The 24832-nt window shown below is 40.5% G+C and overlaps 1 protein-coding gene across 3 annotated transcripts; it reads right to left on the bottom strand.

Moving 5' to 3' along the window:
* Positions 1-2423: 2423 nt before the first annotated feature.
* Positions 2424-24832, bottom strand: LOC108699258 (small kinetochore-associated protein). 3 transcript variants are annotated; one of them, XM_018231234.2, is made up of 9 exons: positions 24741-24832; positions 20817-20898; positions 16241-16370; positions 14621-14665; positions 14004-14103; positions 11950-12064; positions 10455-10516; positions 4665-4739; positions 2424-3217 (listed from the first exon to the last, which is right to left on the bottom strand). In XM_018231234.2, exons 2-9 carry the CDS (start codon positions 20884-20886, stop codon positions 3086-3088), a joined length of 729 nt encoding a protein of 242 aa, XP_018086723.1. In that variant the 5' UTR covers positions 20887-20898; positions 24741-24832; the 3' UTR covers positions 2424-3085. The 3 variants fall into 3 exon arrangements, with proteins under 3 accessions (XP_018086723.1, XP_018086722.1, XP_018086724.1); XM_018231233.2 differs by having other exon boundaries at positions 24645-24824; XM_018231235.2 differs by lacking the exon at positions 4665-4739 and having other exon boundaries at positions 24645-24824.

Genomic DNA, 24832 nt, shown 5'->3' with positions numbered 1-24832 from the left:
CACTATTTTAGGATTCAGCCAAATCCAAATTCCCTTCTGAAAGGTTTGGCCATAATTTGCATATGTAAATTAGGGAAATGAGGGGGGAAAGAGAACTGCGAGCACAGCATACATTTAAAAAAAATTTGAATTCCTCGTTTATGTGATGAAAAGTCACATGATTTTTTTTAGAATCAGATTCGGCCCAATAGAATCCTGCTGAAAAAGGCCAAATCCCAAACTGAATCCTGGATTCCTTACATCCGTAGTTTAAAAGTCTCAAAAACATACATTGACAGGGAAAATATAGTGAAAATAAAAATATTATAATAATGTTATGTAAGCTTCATAAGACATTTTTTAAATATAATCAGTTAAAAATCTTGTACCGTTGCTGAAATAAACGCATTTTCCCAATTCTCCAAACAGATATATTCAAATAATAGATTGGAGCAAGGAAAAAAACCCAAAAAACTAATAGAACATTTTGGCACAGATCCTGCATGTAGAGAGAACTTCTGGTAATTTCTCAGAAAAATGAGTAATAGACTCAACGGTCAAAATCAGACTCCGGCATAAAGAGAGAATGAAGTGGGACAGATGTTGAGAGGGATTGTAAAAAGAAACTGGATTATTTCAGAAATGATACAGATATTGATTATTAAGAAAATGTATTATTTCAGTATGATGTATACATTATTTTATACTTAGTTTCATTTTTGTGATAGTAACCTTTTAAAGGGATTGTTCACCTTTAAATTAACTTTTAGTATAATGTAGACCAGTGATCCCCAACCAGAAGCCCGCGAGCAACATGTTGCTCCCCAACCCCTTGAATGTTGCTCCCAGTGGCCTCAAAGCCGGAGCTGATTTTTGAATTCCAGGCTTGGAGGCAAGTTTTGGTTGTATAAAAACCAGCTGTACTGCCAAACAGAACCTCAAGTAGGCTGCCAGTCCACATAGGGGCTACCGATAGCCAATCACAGCCCTTATTTGGCAGTGCCCCCCCAGGAACTTATGCTTGTGTTGCTCCCCAATTATTTTTACATCTGAATGTTGCTCACGGGTGAAAAAGGTTGGGGACCCCTGATGTAGAGAGTAATAGACAATTTGCAACTGGTCCAAATGACCCTAGCAACCATGCATTGATTTGAATAAGAGATAGAAAGATCAATAGGAAGGGGCCAGAATAGAAATATGAGTAATAAAAAGTAGTAATAATACTTTTGTAGCCTTACGGAGCATTTGTTTTTTTAGATGGGGTCAGTGACTCCCAGTTCAAAGCTGGAAAGAGTCAGAAGAAGAAGGCAAATAATTCAAAAACTATAAAAAAGAAATAATGAAAACCAATTGAACAGTTGCTTCAAATTAGTCTATAACATAGCAAAAGTAAATTTAAAGGTGAACCACCCCTTGGGGTTAAGTAGTCCAGAAACACTAGATTAAAGATTAATAGTATGAGCCTAGTATAGAAAGCACCACTGCAGAGCACATCTGTGATGTGGGACCTTGTAAATCTGTCCTGTGTTTCGGTGCTATAGCCGTGCCAGGCAGTAAGGGTGCTATAAACTATGCAGCGATCACCCCAGAAGGAATGTTGAGTGGTATATTAAGTGCACCGAGATACAGATTGCTATTTGTTTAAGAACCTGTAGCAGCCAACAAAGATTCTGTTGCAACTAAATGCTCCGTGTCATTGATTGGATATAATGGTGGTCTTTTATAATCACAGGGCAAATTAAGTCATAAACAAAGTGAACGATGAAAGCAAATATTTGATTGGTTGCAGTCGGTTACTACCCGGGTGTGTACTGTATATTGTGAGTGGGTCCCTAAGCTCAATAAGTGACAACAGCACAGAGCATGTGCAGTAAATCAGCAGAAAAAAAGATGAGGAGCTACTGGGGCATCTTTGGAGACACAGATCTTTACTGCTAAAGGGCTGTGGTTGCCTTGGGCTGGTACAGAAGCACAAAACACAATGTACAGCATTTTTTAGCCTATTTCTTTGGTTAAGCTTTAGTTCTCTTTTAAGAATTGTTCTCTCTCTCTTGGACTAAAGAAATGGGTAAATCACAAACCCTAGAAAGAGTGATGTAGGAAAGTATCTTTAGGCTTCAGTATGTACCTTGCATTGTTGTTATTCCACCAATGCTGGACTGTTTCATATGTGGCTGGAGGCTGAATGTTGCACCATCAGTGATGATACACAGGCAAAGTCGAGTTTGTACTAAAGAAAAGCCGAATTACCAACATTTGGTTGCATTGCAAACAAGGAAACTCAGTTTATTTGGTTCCTGCAGCAGGAGAATGTAATCTTCATGACCCCTTGTAATTCAGTTCTGTATTCGGCAACATTTTTTGTGGATGACCCTGTTTTCTGTCTAAGATCATGACTGCAGAACATCCCTTATAATGCAGTACAAAACATTACTAACAAATGATTAGCTTTGAAAACAGATATTTATTCACAAATAAACAAGGGAATATTTACAGGCTATAAACAAGAGTTTTACCCAGAATGCACACAGTTCTTGCCTGTCTGGGTGATGTGCAGCCACCAACAATGGTATCACATATTTGTTGACCAACTAAATAAAGGCAAAATGATAGATTAGTATTGATGTTGCTCTACATTGAGAGCTTGTGAATTAGTAACACTTTTCTTGCTGATTCGAATAAAGCAGCGATCACCCTTCGGATCATATTCTAGAAACCATTTAAGCCGCTATCATATTAAAAGGATGGTTTTAACATATCTTTTTGCATATTCTTATTTCATGTCATGGGCTGACTATCAAGCACACAGTGCTGAAGCGTATATATAATAAGCCATTGCCATTCTGCAGTGTATGGAGAGAACAGGCTCATGCTTTCTCTCGAATATATATTATAATAATCAGATACATCAAAGAGAACATTGGCTGGGAAGCATTCAGAACAGTTAAAAATGTAAAACTGTTTTTTAAATGGCCTCTTCTAGCCTCACGTTCCCAATACCCAAAGAAGGGTATTTTTGCAATGAGCTCCCATTGAATAGAAGATTATGTACAGTCAGGTAGTATCTTGTTTTATCTGAAGATGGGAACATTTCGGTTGTTGCTTTTCACTCGTCCAGCTGCTTCTCTGCTTGTAGTAAGCATTCCCGGAACTGTTCAAGTTCTCTCTCAAAAGCTTGCTGCTCCTCCACAAATTGATTTCTTCCTTTATCTGCTTCCTTCCATTTTGACATCACAGTCTGAAAGCAAAGGCATAATATTATCTTTATCAAAAATAACGCATCATCTAATCACAATACATAGTATATATACACACAATTCTCCTCAATATTTTAACCCCACTGTTTCTATATTACAGTCTGCTAATTATAAGTAGGGAAGCACCGAATCCTGGATTCGGTTCGGGATTCTGCCTTTTCCAGCAGGATTCGGATTCGGCCGAATATTTGTGTGTGGCTGAACCAAATCTGAATCCTAATTTGTTAATTAGGTGTGGGAAGGGAAATCACTTGACTTTTCGACATTCTTTTTCCACTTTTTCTTTCCCCCGCCTATAATTTGTATATGCAAATTAGGATTCAGATTCGGTTGAATCTTTCACGAAGGATTCGGGGATTCAGCCAATCCCAAATAGTGGATTTGGTGCATCCCTAGTTATAAGCAAATAAATTCTAATTATTGGATTGAGATGAATGGTCTGCCATTTTCCTGAATATGCTCCAATTATTTTTTTATCATTGATTTATCTGCAATTAAAATCAGAGCAATTACTGTTATTCTGTTGCCATCTATGTAAATAACTATCCAAACAGATGAGATGTAGAAGAGCAAATGACAGTAACAATAGAAGAGCCATTATGTTAATCAGCTGAAAGTTTCATAAGGATATTTTCCTTATATAATTTACAGTCTGGTCCCATAGGGAAATGACCAGACTGTAGATTATATATGAATTATAACTTCCCTACTTAATTACTAGCCAGCCGCAGTATCAGAATAAGGGTGAAGACTCACACAGCTACTAGTAGCAGTTAATTGTCATGGCTACAAAATAGGCAATATCCTGCCATAGACAATATTTTTGCGAAAATGTATTGATAAATAAGGGGAAATAACCTGTGCGGATTTTTCAGAAAATAATGAAATAAATTCGGACTTTGATAAATGGGCCTTGTAGTGTCTTGTCTATTTTGTAGCCGGCTACTAATAGGTGTGTGTGTCTTCACCCTAAGGGCAGAGAAACACGCTCAGATTCGGGGAGATTTAAACGCCCGGCGACTAATCGCCTCTTCTTTGGGCAACTAATCTGCCTGAACTGCCTTCCTACGGCTAGAATGTAAATTGCCGATGGGATAGGCAACTTCAGAAAACAAATCCAGCCTGCGATGTGCATTCTAGCCGGCGGGAAGGCAGTTCGGGGAGATTAGTCGCCCGAAGAAGAGGTTTGTTGCTGGGCAACTAATCTCCCCCAATCTGAGCGCGTCTCTGACCTTAAAGTAAGCGGCCTACTTTCATTAACGCGAAACTTACTGTGCAGTCAAATGCAGATTTAGAGTTAATTTTATGTGCTTTCTCTGTGGAAGAACTGTAAGCGAGCACTAGTATTTCATGAATATCCTAAAATGTGAACACCACAGGTAGCCTGTTGTACAATTCATAGCAAAATTGCATTGTGTATATAATTACCTGCATAAGGGTCCTTTGCTCACTGGCTGCTTCGCTGAAATTCTGCAGTTCATTTAAAAGATTTTCTGTGAAGTGCTATACAAAAAGTAAACCATGAATTTCCATGAAAAGGGAATTATAATCATCAGAGTCTGTAGGCTTAACCGTCTAAATGCTGGCTGATTTTCTACTCGTGGCTTTGCAACCATAAAAACCATAAACGTAGAAACTACATCGCTGTTACTGATTTATGTGATACTGCTGGTGATTCTAGCATCGGGGCATGTAAAAGGTTACAGAGGCCATATATGCCCGGATTTAATGTATTGTAACCTGGGGGCCCTGTATTTTATTATTTAAGTTCTGTACATTATCTCAGAAATTGGATGATGCATCAGTGTATGAAGGGCCCGGCACTCTGCCTTAACAGATCAATGACCAAATCAGACAGCTTGGATTGCAAGTTTCAGATCCCTTATGGCTACATTTAAGATGGCCATACAAGGGCAGATTAAAGCTGCCGATATCGATCCGAGAGATGTGTGGGGGTTCCCGACTGGTCCTCCCGATTGATATCAGGCCAAAAATCGGGCAGGTATCGATCAGTCAAGTTTGATTTTTTCTACAATACAGGACCGTATCAGATAGTTGATGCGGTCCTGCGACCTGTCTGTGCCTCCCATTAACAGCTTTGTAATCCGATTTTTCGGCCCCAGCTGTTAGTGGGCATAAGCGACCTTGCCAAGCGAGCGGGTCTTTTAGTTTATGGCCACCTTCAGGGGCAGATATATTAAGGGTCAAATTGAAAATTAGAATTTTAAAAAAAAAATTTATGTTCAAGACTGGCAAATTACACTAAGGAATTATCCAAACTCGATTCGAGTTTTTTTTTTTTTTTAAAATTGATTTTCGAGATTCCGATTATTTGCCACCTAAAACCTTCCAAAGTACTGTATAAATCAATGAAGGAGAGGTCCAGTGAGCAATTTGGAGATGGTTGCAGCCTGACATTTGAGTTTTTTCAGAGAAAACACTCGAATCGAGTTTGATCTAATTCAATTAGAGTTTTCGATTCAGTAAAATTAGTCCGAGTTTAAGATTTTCAATTTTTAGAATAAATAATCGAATATATATGTATGGATTTGGAATTCGAAAATTGATAAATGTGCCCCTTAATCTACTTAACGCATTGGATTGTAAGGCTATCCCTATTAGTTAAAAGGCAAAGGAATGCCCCCACCAAATGCATACTAGCCGAGTGCAGGAGTCAAAAAGGGTGTGCAGACCAGACCCAGTCTCAAAACGGCAAAGTTTTATTCACAAATGTAATAACATGTTTGCTTTGTAATGTCTGTTGGATATTTTGGTGCAAATAAAAACATTTAAAAAAAATAAATAAATAAAAAAAAATATTAAAAAAAAAAACCCAGATAGCAGGTGAAACAAAGGCCTGAAATAAGTCAATAATCAATTTACTAGAAAATACTGTATCCGGATGTGGAACATTCATCTGGCACTTTTTCAGGACTTTAGACCCTCTTAAAGAGATGGCTGTGGCAGCAATGAGAGTGCAATGTAGAGGACTGGTGAACCAACAATGCTGCTATTGCTATAGCTTTGAGAAAAAAACATGTCCATAGCAGAACCTGTCACTGATTCTATCACTAAATCATAACAGCGTGTTCTCACTTGAGTTTAAAGGAAACCTGTCACTTTTTTGCTGACAGTAGGACTGTAATTATTAATTATAAATACTCACATACCAGCATCTGTTTGTTGAATAAATGTAACTATGCAGTGTTTTCAAAGAGTGCACGAGACTCTACCAGTCCGACTTTCTGAAAGTCGTCACGCAAAGCCTCAAGGGAAAAACTAAAAAAAATCTCGTGAGATTTCACCTCCCGCACGGAGGAGAAAGATAAGGCAGCAGGAAACTCCGACAGCGTTTGCCCTGAGTCCTCTAGCTGGAACTCGTGTCTGTATTCGGCGTGCAGGACAGACTGAAGCGTACTTAGTTTATTTATGTTAGAGCTCTCTGTTAGTGTCTGTTCACTTTGATTTAATGGTCTGGCTTTTGTGAAACGTGAACAGTACTTTCACGTTTATTTATTTTAGAGACTTGATAAGGCTATGCTATGGAGTGCTCTGTTAGTGACTGTTCACCTTGATTTAATGGTCAGTCTTTTGTGAAACATGTGCCTGTGATGTGCATTTCTGTGTGTATGTGTGTGTGTTAGAGTATCTCTGTGTGTCCCCGAGTCTGTGTTTGAGTGTGTATCCCCGAGTCTGTGAGTGTGTGTATCCCCGAGTCTGTGTTTGAGTGTGTATCCCCGAGTCTGTGTTTGAGTGTGTATCCCCGAGTCTGTGAGTGTGTGTATCCCCGAGTCTGTGAGTGTGTGTATCCCCGAGTCTGTGAGTGTGTGTATCCCCGAGTCTGTGATATCCCCGAGTCTGTGAGTGTGTGTATCCCCGAGTCTGTGAGTGTGTGTATCCCCGAGTCTGTGAGTGTGTGTATCCCCGAGTCTGTGAGTGTGTGTATCCCCGAGTCTGTGAGTGTGTGTATCCCCGAGTCTGTGAGTGTGTGTATCCCCGAGTCTGTGAGTGTGTGTATCCCCGAGTCTGTGAGTGTGTGTATCCCCGAGTCTGTGAGTGTGTGTATCCCCGAGTCTGTGAGTGTGTGTATCCCCGAGTCTGTGAGTGTGTGTATCCCCGAGTCTGTGAGTGTGTGTATCCCCGAGTCTGTGAGTGTGTGTATCCCCGAGTCTGTGAGTGTGTGTATCCCCGAGTCTGTGAGTGTGTGTATCCCCGAGTCTGTGAGTGTGTGTATCCCCGAGTCTGTGAGTGTGTGTATCCCCGAGTCTGTGAGTGTGTGTATCCCCGAGTCTGTGAGTGTGTGTATCCCCGAGTCTGTGAGTGTGTGTATCCCCGAGTCTGTGAGTGTGTGTATCCCCGAGTCTGTGAGTGTGTGTATCCCCGAGTCTGTGAGTGTGTGTATCCCCGAGTCTGTGAGTGTGTGTATCCCCGAGTCTGTGAGTGTGTGTATCCCCGAGTCTGTGAGTGTGTGTATCCCCGAGTCTGTGAGTGTGTGTATCCCCGAGTCTGTGAGTGTGTGTATCCCCGAGTCTGTGAGTGTGTGTATCCCCGAGTCTGTGAGTGTGTGTATCCCCGAGTCTGTGAGTGTGTGTATCCCCGAGTCTGTGAGTGTGTGTATCCCCGAGTCTGTGAGTGTGTGTATCCCCGAGTCTGTGAGTGTGTGTATCCCCGAGTCTGTGAGTGTGTGTATCCCCGAGTCTGTGAGTGTGTGTATCCCCGAGTCTGTGAGTGGGTGTATCCCCGAGTCTGTGAGTGGGTGTATCCCCGAGTCTGTGAGTGGGTGTATCCCCGAGTCTGTGAGTGGGTGTATCCCCGAGTCTGTGAGTGTGTGTATCCCCGAGTCTGTGAGTGTGTGTATCCCTGAGTCTGTGAGTTTGTGTGTGTCTGAGTGTGTGTATCCCTGAGTCTGTGAGTGTGTCTAAGTGTGTGCCTGAGTTTGTGTGTGTGAGTTCTGTTGACCTGCCTTATAGGTGCAACTCCATGAGTAACCAACCCCCCACATGCAGTCACAGGCAAATGAAAATAAGAAAATAAATACATTTTCATTAACTGAACATTCTGCCTTCCACTGGTTTGAGGGATCATCTGATGATTATTTAGAAAAGGCTTGATGAGGCTTGATTCTGCATTATTTCAGGTCTTACACTATATTTGGCTTTGGGAATAAATACCTACATTTCTCCTCTCATTTTCCAGCTGCTCCTAGTTATTATTAATATTCGTAGTTGGACAGCTACCAGTAGTCACTTTAGCTACAATACAAGTGCTACTGTCTCACTTCATAATATACCTGCAGAAAAAATTTACACAACACAACAAAAACATAAGCAATAAATTATGTCTTATTTCTGCTGAGGCATATATTGATCAACCAAAAGAATGCTCTTTAAAGTGGGCATTCTCGCCATAGCCCTACATTTTTCTATCACAGAGTATACTCTATGACTAGGCATGCATGAGATTTGGCAGTTTGGCACAGCCCACACACAAAACACAAAGGGGTCCTGTTTCAAGATGGCAGCGCCTATGAAACACTTTTTACATATAGGATATTTTCTAATCTGTTTCGGATATAGACAAAAACAGCTGACTAAAGGGTTTAACTAAGGAGGGAAAGCTATATATTACTCATGTCTCAAGGTAAAGGTCCTCTTTAAGGCTATAATTTACACTTTGGTCAATGGAAAGTTTAACAACTCAGAGCTTATATAGTGAATAATGCACCTCCAAAGGCCAAGTGTTTTTATGCAGGTCATGGAACTCAAAGGGGACTTCTAATATCCTCATATTTTGCAACAGGAGGTACTTTATTTATTATAATACCAGTGAGTCATGTGACAGAAATGACATCCCTAAGCTCCAATTATAACGGATGACATCACTGAGCACAGTTTATAAGGATATAATTTACAGAATATTCATGGCTCTTGTGCATTGTATTAGAATTAAAAATTAAACACCAACTGAAAATTGTCTCACAAAGCTATAGTCTATAGGAGGGGTATGCAACCTTTTTCAACAGTGAGCAACATTCAGATGTAAAAAGAGTTGGGGAGCAACACAAGCATGGATCATGTTCTTGGGGTGCCAAATAAGGGCTGTGATTGGCCATTTGGCAGCCCATATGGATTGTCAACCTACATTGAGACTCTGTTTGGGAGTACATATGGTTTTTAGACAACTAAAACTTGCCTCCAAGCCTGGAATTCAAAAATAAGCACCTGCTTTGAGGCCACTGGGAGCAACATGTTGCTCATGAGCTACTGGTTGGGAATCACTGGTCTATAGTCTACTTAAAGCAGTAGGAAAGGTGAAATCACTGGGGGTGCCATGTTAAGCACCCGCAGTGATCACTTACCCCTGGCTGGTGCTCCTGTAAGAAGAAAATTGAACCAGCCTGGGATACTTCTGAGCAAGAATCAAAGAGCAAAATTGTCTTCTGTCACCAAGTTATGGAACATGCAGTAGAGCGGAAAAGGCGGCTTTTTAATTAAAGCCGTCAGAAGAAGCAGAAAGAAGATCGATTTGTTGCGCTCATTAAGAAATGCCTCAGGCTGATGCAGTAGCTATTTGGTAGCCCTATGTGGACCGACAGCCTACAGGATACTCTGTTTGGCCAAAGATCTGGTTCTTGTGCGCAACTTAAACTTGCCTCCAAGCCAGGCCACTGGGAGCGACATCCAAAGGGTTGGAGAAAGGGCGCGAATGGCCCGAAACAGGACGTGTATGGTAGTTAGCAAATAAATACTTTTTCACAACATTTTGCTTGGAAGTGCTCTCCTTGAACCAATTGTTTAAAGGTTGGAGAGAAACATGTTGTTCACGAGTCACTGGTTGGAGACCACTGTGCTAACAGGAACAACAGCCCAGGGTATCAGGTAGCCGATTATAATAATTGGGGGGAGGGGGGGCGGCTGTGCATAACATTTGGCACCCCAAGCAATCTCACTTTTCCTGTTCAGTACATTTTAAGATGAGCTAACCATCAAATATATACAATCACATAACTTGAGAATAGTGCTGTGTAGTTTTGTGTATATACTTGACTCTCACTGTACTAGAAACCCACCCCAGTACATTAACAATAACATTTTACAAATAACAAACAGCAAGGTAACAAAAATCCATACAAACGGTATTAATGTTTTCTTCATAAATGTAAAATATTTGCACTGAATTACAAATGATTCCTCTGTTTGTATTACAAGGACATCTCACCTTTGTCTCTGATCTTAACTTGCTGGTTTCTTCAACAGATGCCAGGATTTCTTCCCCTGAAACTAGTAAAAAGGGAAATAGGAGACACTGCGTGTTATTGACATATCACAGTAAAGTTGAAGGGGAGCTGAGAAAACAATCAGCAGATTACACAGGCAATCCTGGCTATTGGGCACCAGGTCATGTGTTCTAATCATTGCATCTTTGCAGAACCATTAACATACCACACAACCGACATCCACATTTCATTGTGATTGTGATTGCAGCTGCATATGTTCATGTATTTATTAAAACATACAAATTGTACACATTGTTAAAAACACTATTTGTAACAAAAGCAAGGAGCTACTTCCACAGTCAAACACAAACTCCTGAATTGACTGCATATTCTCACTCCACCATCTGCAAACTGATCTCAACTCCCTATAACATTCAATACTGTCATTGCTTTCCAGTTAGCCATAACAAGTGTGCAAATCTTGTTATTTAGAAAATAAAATGTTTCTTTTTTACATCAAGAGAATAGTTTGGGAGAAATTGGGGTAGGTTGAAACTACAGTGCAATGACTTTCCTCTTAATTCTACTCTTCTCATTGGCAGAGCCAGAGCTGGTCCTTCATAATATAATATATATATCCGAGATAATCGTGGTCTCACAATGAAGATCGGATCTTTTAGAAATCTCAAGATCTATGGCAGGCATTACTCTTCTCATTGGCAGAGCTGGTCCTTCAAAAACAGTCCCTCAGTGAAAAAACAGCGTTCAACGGACATTGATTACAGGTAATGCTAAAATGCACATAAAATATAAAACAAGTTAGGGACCGCCATTCGGGGTTTACCTTGACGTGGTTTGGTGGCTTATCAATTTTATGATCATAACTTTGTAACAAAATAACCCCTGTTTTGGGTACATATGCAATAGCATTTATTATACTTATATATATATATATATATACTTTAAAGCCTTTAGAGTGCTCCCACAACCCCCGTTTTGATATTGTATATTTAGCCAGGAGCTGTGGCATAGCTTCAGTGGTTGTAGCACCCCATACCCCCCCCTTTAAACTAGTGGTGATCCTATGCTTTAAAATTGGGCGTTTGTTTTGGGAATATCTCTCCTTTAAAAGCCTGATTGCTGGCTGGGGAGGATTTAGCCCTCAGTGAAAAAACAGCGTTCAACAGACATTGATTACAGGTAATGCTAAAATGCACATAAAATATAAAACAAGTTAGGGACCGCCATTCGGGGTTTACCTTGACGTGGTATGGTGGCTTATCAATTTTATGATCATAACTTTGTAACAAAATAACCCCTGTTTTGGGTACATATGCAATAGCATTTATTATACTTATATATATATATATATATATATATATATATATATATATATATATATACTTTAAAGCCTTTAGAGTGCTCCCACATACATATATATTTATATATATATTTTTTTTTTTTTTTTTAAATGTAATATTTCAGATGGTTTCTTACCTGGATCAATATTTCTGTTTTCAAGGATAATCATATTCTTTTCTAACCGCCGGTTTAATTCTTTGAGCTCATTTTCCAGCTCTGCTTGACGTTCAGTCATCACTTTAATAGTATCCTATCAAAAGTAAATTTGAACAGATTTATATGGAATGACATTTCCACAACTAAAAAAAGTTATATATTTATTAGTCAATAGCAATCCCATATTTGGTATGTTGGCAAAGTTTTTTTTTTTTTGAAAATAATCTTTATTCAATTTTCAAGGAAATACAGAAAGCAAAAAAAAAGGCAATGGAAAGAGAAGAAAAAAAAAAGACAGTTGGCAATATGACAATATCCAACAAAATGCAGTATAAACAGGGATACACATTACATCAGTACAGAGTCAGCATATCAAGTCAACATAGCCATAATGGAACAATTGCCCTAAGAAACTTCCCATGCCATGGAAAGAAGAAAGAAAACAAGGGACAGTAAAGATAGAGAGAAAAAAAAAAAGAGAAAGGCAAGGGAGAAAAAAAACAAAAGAAAAAAAAACCCAAAATATAGTCTCAACTCTTACAGCGAACCATCTCAAAGTAGTAACAGCCGTGGTGGTATACATTGTATAGGCTTGATATAGGTAAGGTGGTATTTAGGTCAAGGGCTGTTTTTTCTAATAAAGGGCGACAGGACTGGAGTCAAATAGTAAGTCCCCTATATCGGAGCCACGGGTCCCAGATCCCATTAAAAGTATCCATCTCGTCACTAGCCAGCATGGTAAGCTTCTCCATCACCATGTAACCATCTAATCTGGACTTAACCAAAGGTATATCAAGAGTAGGTGTTTTCCATGCTTTAGCTATAATTTGTTTGGCGGCCGAAAAAATACGGCATATCAATTTTTTCACATATTTATTACATCCTGTAATTCTGCCGTGAAGCAGCGCCACTGCAGGAAGCTTAGTTAAAGTGAGCCCTGTGATGCTAGTGATCATGGTATAAATACGTGTCCAATATCTAATTGCTTTGGGACAGGACCACCAGACATGTAGGTAAGATCCCACCTGTCCACATCCCCGAAAACAGGTGGGAGATGTAGCAGGATACCATGCGGAAATTTTCTCAGGGACCAGGTACCAACGTGACATAACCTTTTGAGAAGTTTCTTGAATCAAGATGTTGGCAAAGTTTTACTCCAGAGGCATAACCTCATGGGTCTGAGGCAAATTGGAGTTGCTTCAAATGGGGTTTGTTGCCTTCCTCTGGATCAGGGAAACAATCATACTTATGAACAGCAGGGGGAGCCCCCGTCTTACTTTCCAGCCATGCAGAACTGGCAGCTTTGTTTGTTTCCCTGTAGAGCAGTCGTCGGCTGTGTAGAGATTTGTATTGGATTTTATTTTGGCTTTACAACCCCTTTACTGTTTCCAACTGCAGCTGTATGGACAAAGATCAGGGATCCAGATTTAAACAGAAACTGGGATTATATTTGGAGGATTATTTCGCTGCAGCCACTGGTTCTGCAGAGCTGGAGGAATTTTGTATTAAACAATACAAAAACTCTACATTAGATTACATGACAACACAGGACCCAGTGCAGTCTGTATATTCTGATTATTAATCAGTCTTGCTGTATCGGCTTCTGGAAGATGTTATTTGACTTGACTTGACAAACATGTTTAACAAAGTTACAAGATGGTGACCCCCTGTGGCCAACTTTGAAAGCATAAATCATTTGTTTGATTAGGCTTGTGGTGCAGTAAGTTCATGTTTAGTATACAAAATAAAGCATTTCTAGCCTTATTCTATTTTAGGCTTTACTACCCCTTTAAAAGGTTGAACTTGATGGACGTGTTTTTTTTTCAACCTAACTTACTATGTATGTTACTATGTAGGTTACAGTGCTATGAGAAAAAAGGAAGTGTCTGTTTTATAATTCAAGTGGCATCCAACATGTGATAAAATGAATTTACAGAAACCAGGGATAAATCCTTCCTTCAAAGGATTACTTCTTTATATACACATACAACAGAGTTAATGGGAATGCCAACAACGTATGTATTATATCTGACCTGTGTGTTAGTCAGGTTGGCATGCAAGCTGACATTGGCTGCCTCCAAAAGCTGATTCCGGTCTCGCAGTTCTGCTTCCATCCTGTAGCGATTAGTGACACTGCAGAGAAAAGCGATCCATTAGGAATTAAGGAAAGCCAGTATCCCAAATTTTTAAAAATGATTTCCTTTTTCTCTTTATCTCCAAATGGCTCAATGGACCGTTGCCATTGTCGTGTACATGAACTCGGCAGGTTTTAGGTGATGAATATTCGAATTAGTAATGTTTTCATGGCCAAGATGTGATAAATCTCACATTCGAATAGGGGGATTAAAATTCAAATGTGAATTTTAACATTCGAAAATTTGAATTTACTATTCGACCATTGATAAATCGACCCCATAATGAATCCTTATTGGAAGCAAAACCAGCCTGCTGGGTTTATTTAATGTTTATATGATTTTCTAGTAGACTTATGGTATGAAGATCCAAATTATGGAAAGATCCGTCTGGAAAACCCCCAGGCCCGAGCATTCACATAACCCAGTCAATAACAGACTGAATGCTCTCTACATACAGTAGTGCCCAAGATTAATTAACATCCACTTAAAATGCAATAAAATGAAATTAATCTTACCCACGGGTTGGAGCAGAAGGTTTCTTAGAAGCAATGTTTTTTTTCCTATAATAAAAAAAAAAAATAGAGGATTTATTTTTTGTGTGTAGACATTTTCTGTGCTATTACATCAGGATAAATGGAAGCAGGGCCGACCGGCACTCAAACTGATCCCATAGGACCAGAGAAGATTACTTAAAATATATTTTATTATACAAAGTTAAAAAATGTGTATTCACTCCATCCGTCCTACTCGTTTCGCCTAAGTGGGTGCGAAACGCGTAGGGTGGATGGAGAGGATACACATTTTTTTAACTTTGTATAATAAAATATAATTTTAACTAATCCTTTGCTGTACCGCTCCCTAAAGCTGGGGGTCTGGGGCCACATTCGGACCACATTCACGATTTGGAGTCATTTACTAATAATTCTGGAGCACCATGTTTCACCTAACCATTGTATTACAACAGCTAGACCAGTGTTTTCCAAACCGAGAGGTGTGCAGCTGAGAGTGGGGAATGTCATAGTGGCCCATACATCAGGAGGAGAACATGGCTGAGAATCAAAAAGCTAAAACAAGGCATAAACTTATGGTTGACTTTCTGCATGGAGTCAATTGGCTGTTAAATGCAGAGAGAAGCAAGAAACTTTTGAAGACCAGTCAGTGCAATAAAACTCACAGCCAACTCTAACTGCAGTGGGGGCTTGAATAGGCTGGAAAATGGGTCTTTAGAATTTCTGGTTTCACACCTCCTTAGCTCAATACAAACGTATTACACATGGCAGGTACAGCCACTCTACTATTCATCTGGTTATATACAAAACTGCAGAACCACAGTTCCATAGGGAATGCTTTGCAGTGCACATAAAGTGGAATGGTGAAGGCCAATCAGCTGCATGGAACAGCTGTTATTTTAGAGGTGTGTGTGTGTGTGTGTAAAAATTGATTGCATTTAAACAAGCTAAAGTTATTAATGTCGATAAAATTATAAAGATCGCAGGGTTTATGGGTGGCTTATTGGGAGGGCAGTGACAGATAAAAGTGACAGGTGAAGATATAAGAGATTGAGAAATGTTTCTACTGTTGATAGTTCAGGGGATTCTCCATCTTCTGATTGTGACAGAAGATGGAAAACGGTGAATACCCCACCTGGAGGTCATGTGCAGGATCGTTTTTTGGAGATCCAAAGGGGAAAGGAAGCAAATCTGGTGGGGCGGTGGGGGCTCGCAGAGGCAGACCACCAAGGAAACAGACACTGTAATTTTTAATTTAAGTAGGCATGTGCTTACACAGGGTGAGGTATCTCTGCTCTCACGTGGTCTATCTTTTGTGCCAGTAAGTAAGAATGAAGCATTTCATTTGGAAGTGGATCAGTGTATATCTATATCTATATATTTTTAACATCTCTTTCGACTTTTTCAATTGATAATCACTGGGAAACCAACAGTGATTCTACAAGGGTGCTGTGACTTGGTGGGGGCTCAAATAGATCTCAAATATCAAAGGTAAATATCCTCTGACCTAGACTCTCTCAAATCAAAGCTAGATTTGCTGTATTAGTAAACTCATATTTGTATGATTTATTATTCGAATTACATTTGTGCAGGATTGTCATCGCACAGCAGGAACGTTAAACTCACCCATGACTAACTGCTTTAAACACACCAACATCAGGTGCACTGGCTGAGAATACAATGTTTGGATCCTTGTTGTAGAGAGGCAGAGTGGGTTTCGGAGGGCAAGGCTTTTTGGGACATGGTGCAGTTTGGTCTGTGAAAAAGAAAAAAGTAGAATAACTGTTGTGGTGAAGTCACACAGTCCTTCAAAATAAATACATTTCTCTATGCTTTTTTTTCAGTTGTCTATATAAACACACTGTAATTAAGAATTCTTTTTCAATTCCTTTTAATGTGAACTGCTATTATCTAATGCAGTGCTGTTTATCTGTATTGCAGATAATGGGCTAACGTTCTGACATGAAACTAAAACTAAATTACAATGTTTATGAAGCCAATAATTATGCTAATAAAAAAGCAGTCTTTGGCCCATAGGCCTCATGGCTTGGCTTGATCTGAAGACAGTTGCTACATTGCAGGGTGAATACCAGGCATCATATTGAGAAATATTTCATGCACGGATCAGTGCAGAACAGTGAAAATTAAAGCCGTTCATTTCCCAACCTCATTGTTCACCTTCAAACAACTAGTTGGTTTCAGATAGATCACCAGAAATAACTACTTTTTCCAATGACTTTCTATTTTCTATGTGTGACGGTTTTTCTAATATTGAAGTGTAAAGTGTCATTTCTCTCCTTCTGAAGCAGCTCTAGGAGGGGGGTCGCTGACCCTGTAAACTGTTCTAAATTGATACATTTAGTTGATACATTTCTTATCTTTGTCCCTGCTGAGCAGAATCTCGGAGTTTCATTACAGACAACTGTTAAGACTTGATACAATAGTTACTAATACTCCAGAGATGCTGCTGAGAAATGTATCAACTAAATGTTGCAAAATTGTAACAGTTTAGAGCAGGGGTCAGCAACCTTTACTTTGAAAAGAGCCATTTAGCCCGCTCTTCCACTAAAGAAAAATAGTCTGGAGCCGCAAAACATAACACAGCTTATAAACTTTTAAAGGTTTTAACCTTTTTTTAATTTTAACTGTTACAACAACAGAATACAACAAACAAAAATGTAGTGTGCATGTGTAGGCCTACATTGAAATAATTTAAACACTGAATATCCCTATTAAATGCTAGTATTCTCATCTGTTTAATGTGACTTCTGTTTCTGAAGCTCCATGCTCTATTTTCCCTATGTCGGGAAGATTTGACTTTGATCTTCACACAGGACTGTAGGCTCTCATTTCTTAAGTGGGAGTGATATTTGGATTTTCTGAAGTTCATGTTCGAGAAAACTTGCTTGCATATGTTGAGCCAAAGATGGACAGGACTTCAAATGCATACTTTTTCATGTACATATATACATGTCGGGAATGGCACTCCATGTTTCAAAAACATGTTTGTCGGGTTTGGGGAAGTTTTCAATATCATTCAACTTGTGCTCTTTAGCGAGAGTTCCCCTTCTGTTGAGTGATTTCTTCGAGATCCGCTGTCAGGCTTTTGAACTTGGACACCCATAACTATAGTCTTTATCCGCTATGTCGGCCAATTCAATTTCAAGATTGGGCTGACTTATCCTTGTGAATGCGGATATGTTCAGCAGGGATGGGTCGATGTTATGTCTTGAGTGTGCGACCCCCTGTCACTCGTGGGATGACTATACAGCCCTCACACTTGCTGGCGGCTTCCTGAGTGTGCTACCGTGGTAAGCTAACCATTAGCTTACAACAGTTGCACACTCAAGAAGCCGCTAGCAGGTGCGAAGGCTTTATAGACGACAAAGCCATAAGACGCCAAAGGCACAAGACCGAGCCACAGCAAGGAGGATAAAGAGCCGCATGAGGCTCTGGAGCCGCTGGTTGCAGACCCCTGGTTTAGAGTCTACACCTGAATTACTGAGCTGCCAGACTCAAACACCACAGACATTCACCTTTAAACTTAGATTTTGGAAAAAACTTAAAAAATAAATGATGGAAAGTAATTGAAAAAAGTCTTTATTTCTTGGGAACAATCTAAAAACAACGAAATTAAAAAAAATGTTTGGAAGGTGAACAACCCCTTTAAGTACTTTAAAGTCGCAGGTATACTTTTTTTTTCATATTACACCAGTTAATACTGCTGCTCCAACAGAATTCTGCACTGAAATCTTTTTTTTTTTTTAAAGGAGCAAACTGATATTTTTATATTTAATTTTGAAATTTGGCATGGAGCTAGACATATTGTCAGTTTCCAGGTGTCTTCAGGTCATGTGACTTGTGCTCAGATAAATTTCAATCACTCTTTACTTCTACACTGCAAGTTGGAGTGATATCACACCTCCCTCCCCCCCAGCAGCCCATCAACAGAACAATGACAGTTAACCAAATAGCAGCTGACACCTCTGCTGAAGGATTTGTTTGCATTGCTATTCTCTGATGAATGGACTAAAGGTGGCCATACACGGGCCGATAAAAGCTGCCGACAGACCGAGTCGGCAGTTTATTGGCCCGTGTATGGGGCCCCCCCCCGACGGGCTTTCTCGATCGGATGGGGTTAAAAATCCCGTCGGATCGCGGCTGCATCTGTTCGTTGATGCGGTCCCGTGATCCGCCCGCCCGTTTGCGAACGCTAAGATCCGATCGTTGGGCCCTAGGGCCCACGATCGGATCAGCCCGATATTGCCCACCTCAAGGTGGGCATATCGGAGGGAGATCCGCTCGTTTGGCGACATCGCCAAACGAGCGGATCTATCCATGTATGGCCACCTTAAATCTGTGCCTTGGATTTATAGATAATTATGTGGACTAAGAAAGGACTGCACCAGGTCAGAAATGCCAACATGTCTGGATATGGACTAAGGGTTGAGACACATTGGCAGATTCGGGGAGATTTAGTCGCCTAGCAACTAATCGCCTCTTCTACTGGGCGACAATCTCCCCGAACTGCCTTTACATGTCTTCCCGTCCACTATAATGAAAAGTTGCCTGCGCTAAAGAACACGCGGCACTTCGTTTTCCGAAGTCACCCAAAGTTTCTTCGTGAGGCAACTTCGGAAATCGATGCATATCGAGTGCATTGGCGCTGGTGTTTTCGCATTATAGCAGGCGGAAGGCAGTTCTGGGAGATGGTCGCCCAGAAGAGTAGCCAGGCGACTAAATCTAACCGAATCTGCCCGTGTGTCACAACCCTAAGAGATCATATGGAATTCCCCTGATTCTACACTCCAATAATTCAGCCCTAATTTATACTCGGCCTCTTTGACCCACATTTCTTATACCTTATCTGCTTGTCTCTTGCAGATCCCCTCGTAAATGACTTTTGACACCTGACACATAGATTGATATTTCTTTTTGTTTGTCATTTGACCTATGAGCTGAATGTTGTATATATACACCAGAGAACACCACTGATTCATTGTAATCAGCTTGAAAAAGTAACTCAAATGTTCTGAAAGCTTGCTATGATTATATTAGTTAGCCAATAAACGTATTTTTTTTTTATTTCAAAAGGGTTGCCCTGTAACATGTTTACTGGCTAACACGGTACAGCAACTTTACCTGCATTTGCATTAGTAAAAATCCCTAGTCCAACCTAGTGGTAGGCATGAGAATAGCACCAAAGAGGAAAACCCCTGCTATATTACAATGGGGAAGGAAATAAACAATAGCTGCCTCAAAGCAGCTCCATCCTGAAGTTCTGGCTGCTTCTCAAAGCTCAGGATCAGGCACAATGCATGGAGATGGCTGCCTCCACACTAATATTACAGCTAAGAAAAAATACATTTGTTGGTTCAAGAATACTATTTTAAACAGTAGAGTGAATTATTTGAAGTGTAAACATTGTAATTTAGAAAAAAAGTAAGCCATAAAAATCATGACAGAATTCCTTTAAACTTTCCTTCCAGAGGGTAGAGGAAGGGTGCGAGTAAGGGTAAAGGAAGGGTGCAGGTAAGGGTAAAAACAAATCAATCATTTGGTTCCCTATAATAAAATATGGATGTTGTTTAATTATAAGAATAGGCAGAACATCGCAAACATTATTTATTGTCTTAGTCCTAACGCATGTAGAGTTCAGCATACCACTGAGCAACTGAGATCGATGGGCGAATTTTTGCTCATAGTGAGCAACGAGTTCTGACTGTCAAGATAAGGGACCACCAAAGGGATTGGATGGGGGTGATAGCTTTTGAAATCCCATGTCAATTTCAATCAATGTTTACATTGCTCCCTCCTTCACTCAGACATCTGTATTAGTGATTTAGACCAAAACACCCTGCACTGAGAAACATAGTGGGGCCGAGCTGGCCCACCAGCTAATGTACAGAATGACATTCCAAGTTCTCAATCAGAATGAATGAGTTCTTTCGGTTTTAGCAAAATTCTTTCCACAATCTCTATTCATTCTTTGACCTGTCATTCAAACATCTGGCTGATACTATGTAAGTGAAAACTTAGCAACTAGCTTTAGTTTTTAATGTTGAATCGCAAAAACCCAAATGATTAAATTTATAAGCCAATAAAGACCAACTGCAACTTTCCACGGGTCTCACAAGCTTTATGCAGTTAGGTGCACAATATGTAAGGACATCTTCGGAAGTGAATACAAGTTTATACTTACCACTGATGTGTGTTTTTTCTGGATTATGTGCTCCTTGGGACTTGGGAACAGGAATTTTGGATTTGTCCATGCGTGCTTGTATCTGTTTCAAACCAAATGGAAGATTACGTAGAAGATTGTGAATGAAAATAGGTAAATTGAGACATAAAACAATTGCACTATTTGTGTTGCTCAGTTATGCATTTACCACACAGAACAGAATTTTGTCCCAGTTATGTTAGAAGTGTATGCAGCTGCAGAACTCTTGATCTTACAGATGTAAATGCTAAAAAGGCATTTTCTCCTTTGGCAAAAGAAAACACCAATTTGTCATGAGTTCTGTGAGGGCAACTGAATTTCTGGACTGAAATCGGACAGGCAGATGCCGTTTCTATCAACGCTCATACAACATGGGGCAGACTGATAATTTCTCTCCGCCAGTAGAGAAAAAATGCCTTGCCTGAAACTAGCCTTTAAGCTAAAGTACTTTATCAATATCCACAATATTACACTGAACACCAAATACAAACACAAAAGATTTGCCTGATTTTGCAGTGGTCAAAAGTTACACAATATTTCAGATTCATATTTGGTTCTGCCAGTTTGGAAGCTAAACTCTCCCCCTCTGAACTTGCCTTATACATAGGCATTTTTTTCAATTTCTATTATACAGCTTCTTTATGGTTCAGTAGAATTTAGAGTTCTGCATGAGTTCATTAAAGCAGGATGCAACCCCACTTACTGGCTTCTTCCCCATTCCAAACCTACAACCCAAATGTACACGCAGGAGGTTTACAGTACCAAGGACCTGATCGTTAAATTGGTCTGGGAGTTAGCCAGTTACAAAACAAAGCAGTTACTTCATTTGGAGGGAGGGCTAATTCCCCATATTAGAAACTGCAGGTTCCAGGCGATTAGGGGAATAAAGCAAAATACGACTACCCGACTGAGCCCATGACTAAAGGTGACCATACACTATAAGATCTACTTGTTTGGAGAGGTCGCCAAACGAGCGGATCTTTTCCCAATTTGCCCACCAATGGCAGGACGATATAGCGTTAATCCGAACGTTTGGCCCTAGAGCCAAACGATCATATCATACTAAAGATATAGGCCCCATTGGGTTATCAACTAGCCGATGCGATCCTCGATTGCAGGAAAAATCAAACCTGGCTGATTTTTGGCCTGATCTTGATCGGGGAGACCCCAGACACTGCCGAATCATTCTAAAGGACCGATAGAGTGCCTGTAGAGCAGGGATCCCCAACCTTTTGAACCCGTGAGCAACATTCAGAAGTAAAAGGAGTTGGGGAGCAACACTAGCAGGAAAAGTGTTCCTGGGGTGCCAAATAAGAGTTGTGATTGGCCATTTATTAGCCCCTATGTACATTGTCAACCTACATTGAGACTCTGTTTGGCAGTACATCTGGTTTTTATACAACCAAAACTTGTCTCCAAAGCCTGGAATTCAAAATTAAGCACCTGCTTTGAGGCCACTGGGAGCAACATACAAGGGGTTGGAGAGCAACATGTTGCTCACGAGCTGCTGGTTGGGGATCACTGCTGTAGAGCATGAAACGCGTAGGGCCAATGGAGGTGTATACGTTATAAAATGTTCTACAGATAAATATTATTTTACTTTATTTTTTTGGCCCTGTGGTTTCCTTGAGTGCCAGACGGCTTAATTTTTCTTATTGGTCTCATCTAGCATTTCCCTAAACTGAGGGTCTGGGGCTGGTGCATCTGGACCACTTTCTACATTTAGGGAGTTCTTGTGACATTTTTTTTTTTGTTTGATTGATGGCATTCCAGGGTTGCCAAATTGGGCTACTAATTTGAAGTCCAGGCGGGTTTTGAAACTACAAATTGCCAAGGTACTTTTTGGGCCTTTGGCTGGTTTTTACTTTGGAAACCAGCCAGTTTTTTCTTGCCTGTGTCAAGCCTGCGTCTCCCAATGCAAGTTGGGTAATGTAGTTTTTGTTCAACAATGTGCCTACTGCCAAGTTTATGTATGACTACATTACCCAGCATGCAATTGGACTGACTTGTGTAGAAGTTGGGAATTACCAGATTTTGGGCTCTGTAACTTTCCTGAATTTCAGACAATTTTGGGGCAAAAATCTGCAGGCCACCAAAATGTCTAGATGGTTGAATTGTTTTCCTAATATTTATTGAAATTGTATATGTATTCGGTCTTATGGTGCCCGTATACCTCCTGAGCCCCCCTTTGTAGTTATGGTTAAGGGGGCAAATCTTTCCCATTTTGCTCTACAGAAAAAAATGCAAATCAGTGCAATTTTTTATTTTTTAGACTTTTTTCACTGCACATGTGTTATTTTGGGCTACTTTTGAAGTGCTTCTGTGCTAGTTTTGGGCTGGTTTTGTAGCGGACTTTGGCTGGTTTTAAAAATTAGACCTGGCAACCCTATGGTAGCGTCTTAAGTGGGTCCATTTTTTGGAACCCGACCCGTACCCGGCAATCCGCGTACCCGGCAATCCGCATTCTTACCCGCTTGGACCCGCTACCCGACCTGCAAGTACCTTATCTGCAACCCGGACCCGCTGACCATCAAGAATCAGGAAGTGCTGTCATTGTAAACCAGAAGTGACATCATCGTAAGTAGGCGTGACCAGAAAAAAGGAGTAAAGATTGCTATTGAGAAGACCCGCGGCCCACAGAACTGCATTTATACCTGCACCTGGAACTTCTACCCACAACCCGCAGGGTACCGCAGGTTTTTGCGGGTAACCCACGGGTACCCGACCTGCTGCAGGACTCTACCCTACGGCCTTCTGTGGATGAGTAACCCAAGGCAGTGTTAGAGAGCTGATCTGAACTGCATGTGCAGCTTCTCTGTAAGTGAGGACAGTTATGAGGTAAATGATAGAGGTTAGAGTTCTTAATCCTAAAACCTGCAAAGTGACAATAAGGCACAGCGTATATTGACGAGTCTTCCTTATCAAAAACCATGATACCCGAATCCTCTGCAGAGACAACAACAGTGTCTGTGACAGGAGGGGTAGAACCACTCAATTGCCTCATCAGAAATGCATTCAACATCAAACTCTGAATTGAAGGGTGTACTGTATGTTCCAAAATTAGAGGGGAGCCTCCTATCAGTGAAATGTTTAACAAATGCAGGGTGCTCTGTTTATTTTAAAGGCAACTGTGGCTTGTTTTCTACTGGTCCAACAGGCAGGGCTCTAGTTAATGCAACTGTCCCTTCTGTGTCAAATTACAGTTTTTAATTATGGTCCATAAACACCAATAACCATGAGATTAGTGGCACCAAGGTGAAGCCCACCTGAATAACATCTTAGTTCCAGTGTCGGACTGGCCCACTGGGATATCAGGGAAACTCCCGGTGGGCCAGGTGTCAGTGGGCCTCTTGCTTTTAACCATTTGGCCTATTTCATGGTTATTCCCTATTTCTTTATGAGAAAAAAAAAAAAAGAGAGACTTAATGTTGGAAGTAAGTACATAAATATAAAAGACTAGGAGAATGAAGAGGTTGAGTGAGGAGAGGAGGAATAATAGTTTGTAAAGTGGGCCATTAGCCTAAGGTTTTCTGGTGGCCCCTGGTATCCCAGTCCGACACTGTTTAGTTCTGTTTATAAAGCCAGATCCTACAAAGCACTTATTTCTTTTCCCTGACAAAAACATGACACATAGCAACCTCTGCAACAATAACAAACACATATGATTATATCCCACAGCAGCAGCACGTGGCAATCTCTCCACACACACTCAGCACCTCCACGGCTGCAATTTACTGCATTGAAACAATATCCTACACCTTCCTTCCCATAAGCCACTGCAGCAAGTCACCCTCCCAGAATTCCACGCACCTCAGGCAATGTTAGGAGCAGTATAAACCCTCAGTCTTCCCTCCGGGCTCGCGAAGAAAACAAGCTGTCAGCTATAGGAGAGATGGGGATACATACATGGGAAGCATTCAGTTTCCAGGCTCATAAATCCGACCCGCCAGCTAATTCAAACTTAAACACGTCACTTCCGGGTGGGCGGAAAATTCTCT

Source organism: Xenopus laevis, chromosome 8L (genome assembly GCF_017654675.1).
Source record: "Xenopus laevis strain J_2021 chromosome 8L, Xenopus_laevis_v10.1, whole genome shotgun sequence".
Classification (NCBI taxonomy): Eukaryota; Metazoa; Chordata; class Amphibia; order Anura; family Pipidae; genus Xenopus; species Xenopus laevis.
The sequence above is the reverse complement of the archived record's forward strand: the minus strand, read 5'-3'. Positions and strand labels throughout refer to the sequence as shown.

Bases quoted from the DNA above. Each gene is read 5' to 3' on its own strand.
- LOC108699258 (XM_018231234.2), bottom strand. From the start codon at position 20,886: ATGGACAAATCCAAAATTCCTGTTCCCAAGTCCCAAGGAGCACATAAT. The intron at 10,517-11,949 runs GTAAGAAACCAT...CCTTTTTACTAG, and splicing joins AAACAGAAATATTGATCCAG to TTTCAGGGGAAGAAATCCTG. The intron at 3,218-4,664 runs GTAATTATATAC...CTTTGCTTTCAG, and splicing joins AGCAAAGGACCCTTATGCAG to ACTGTGATGTCAAAATGGAA.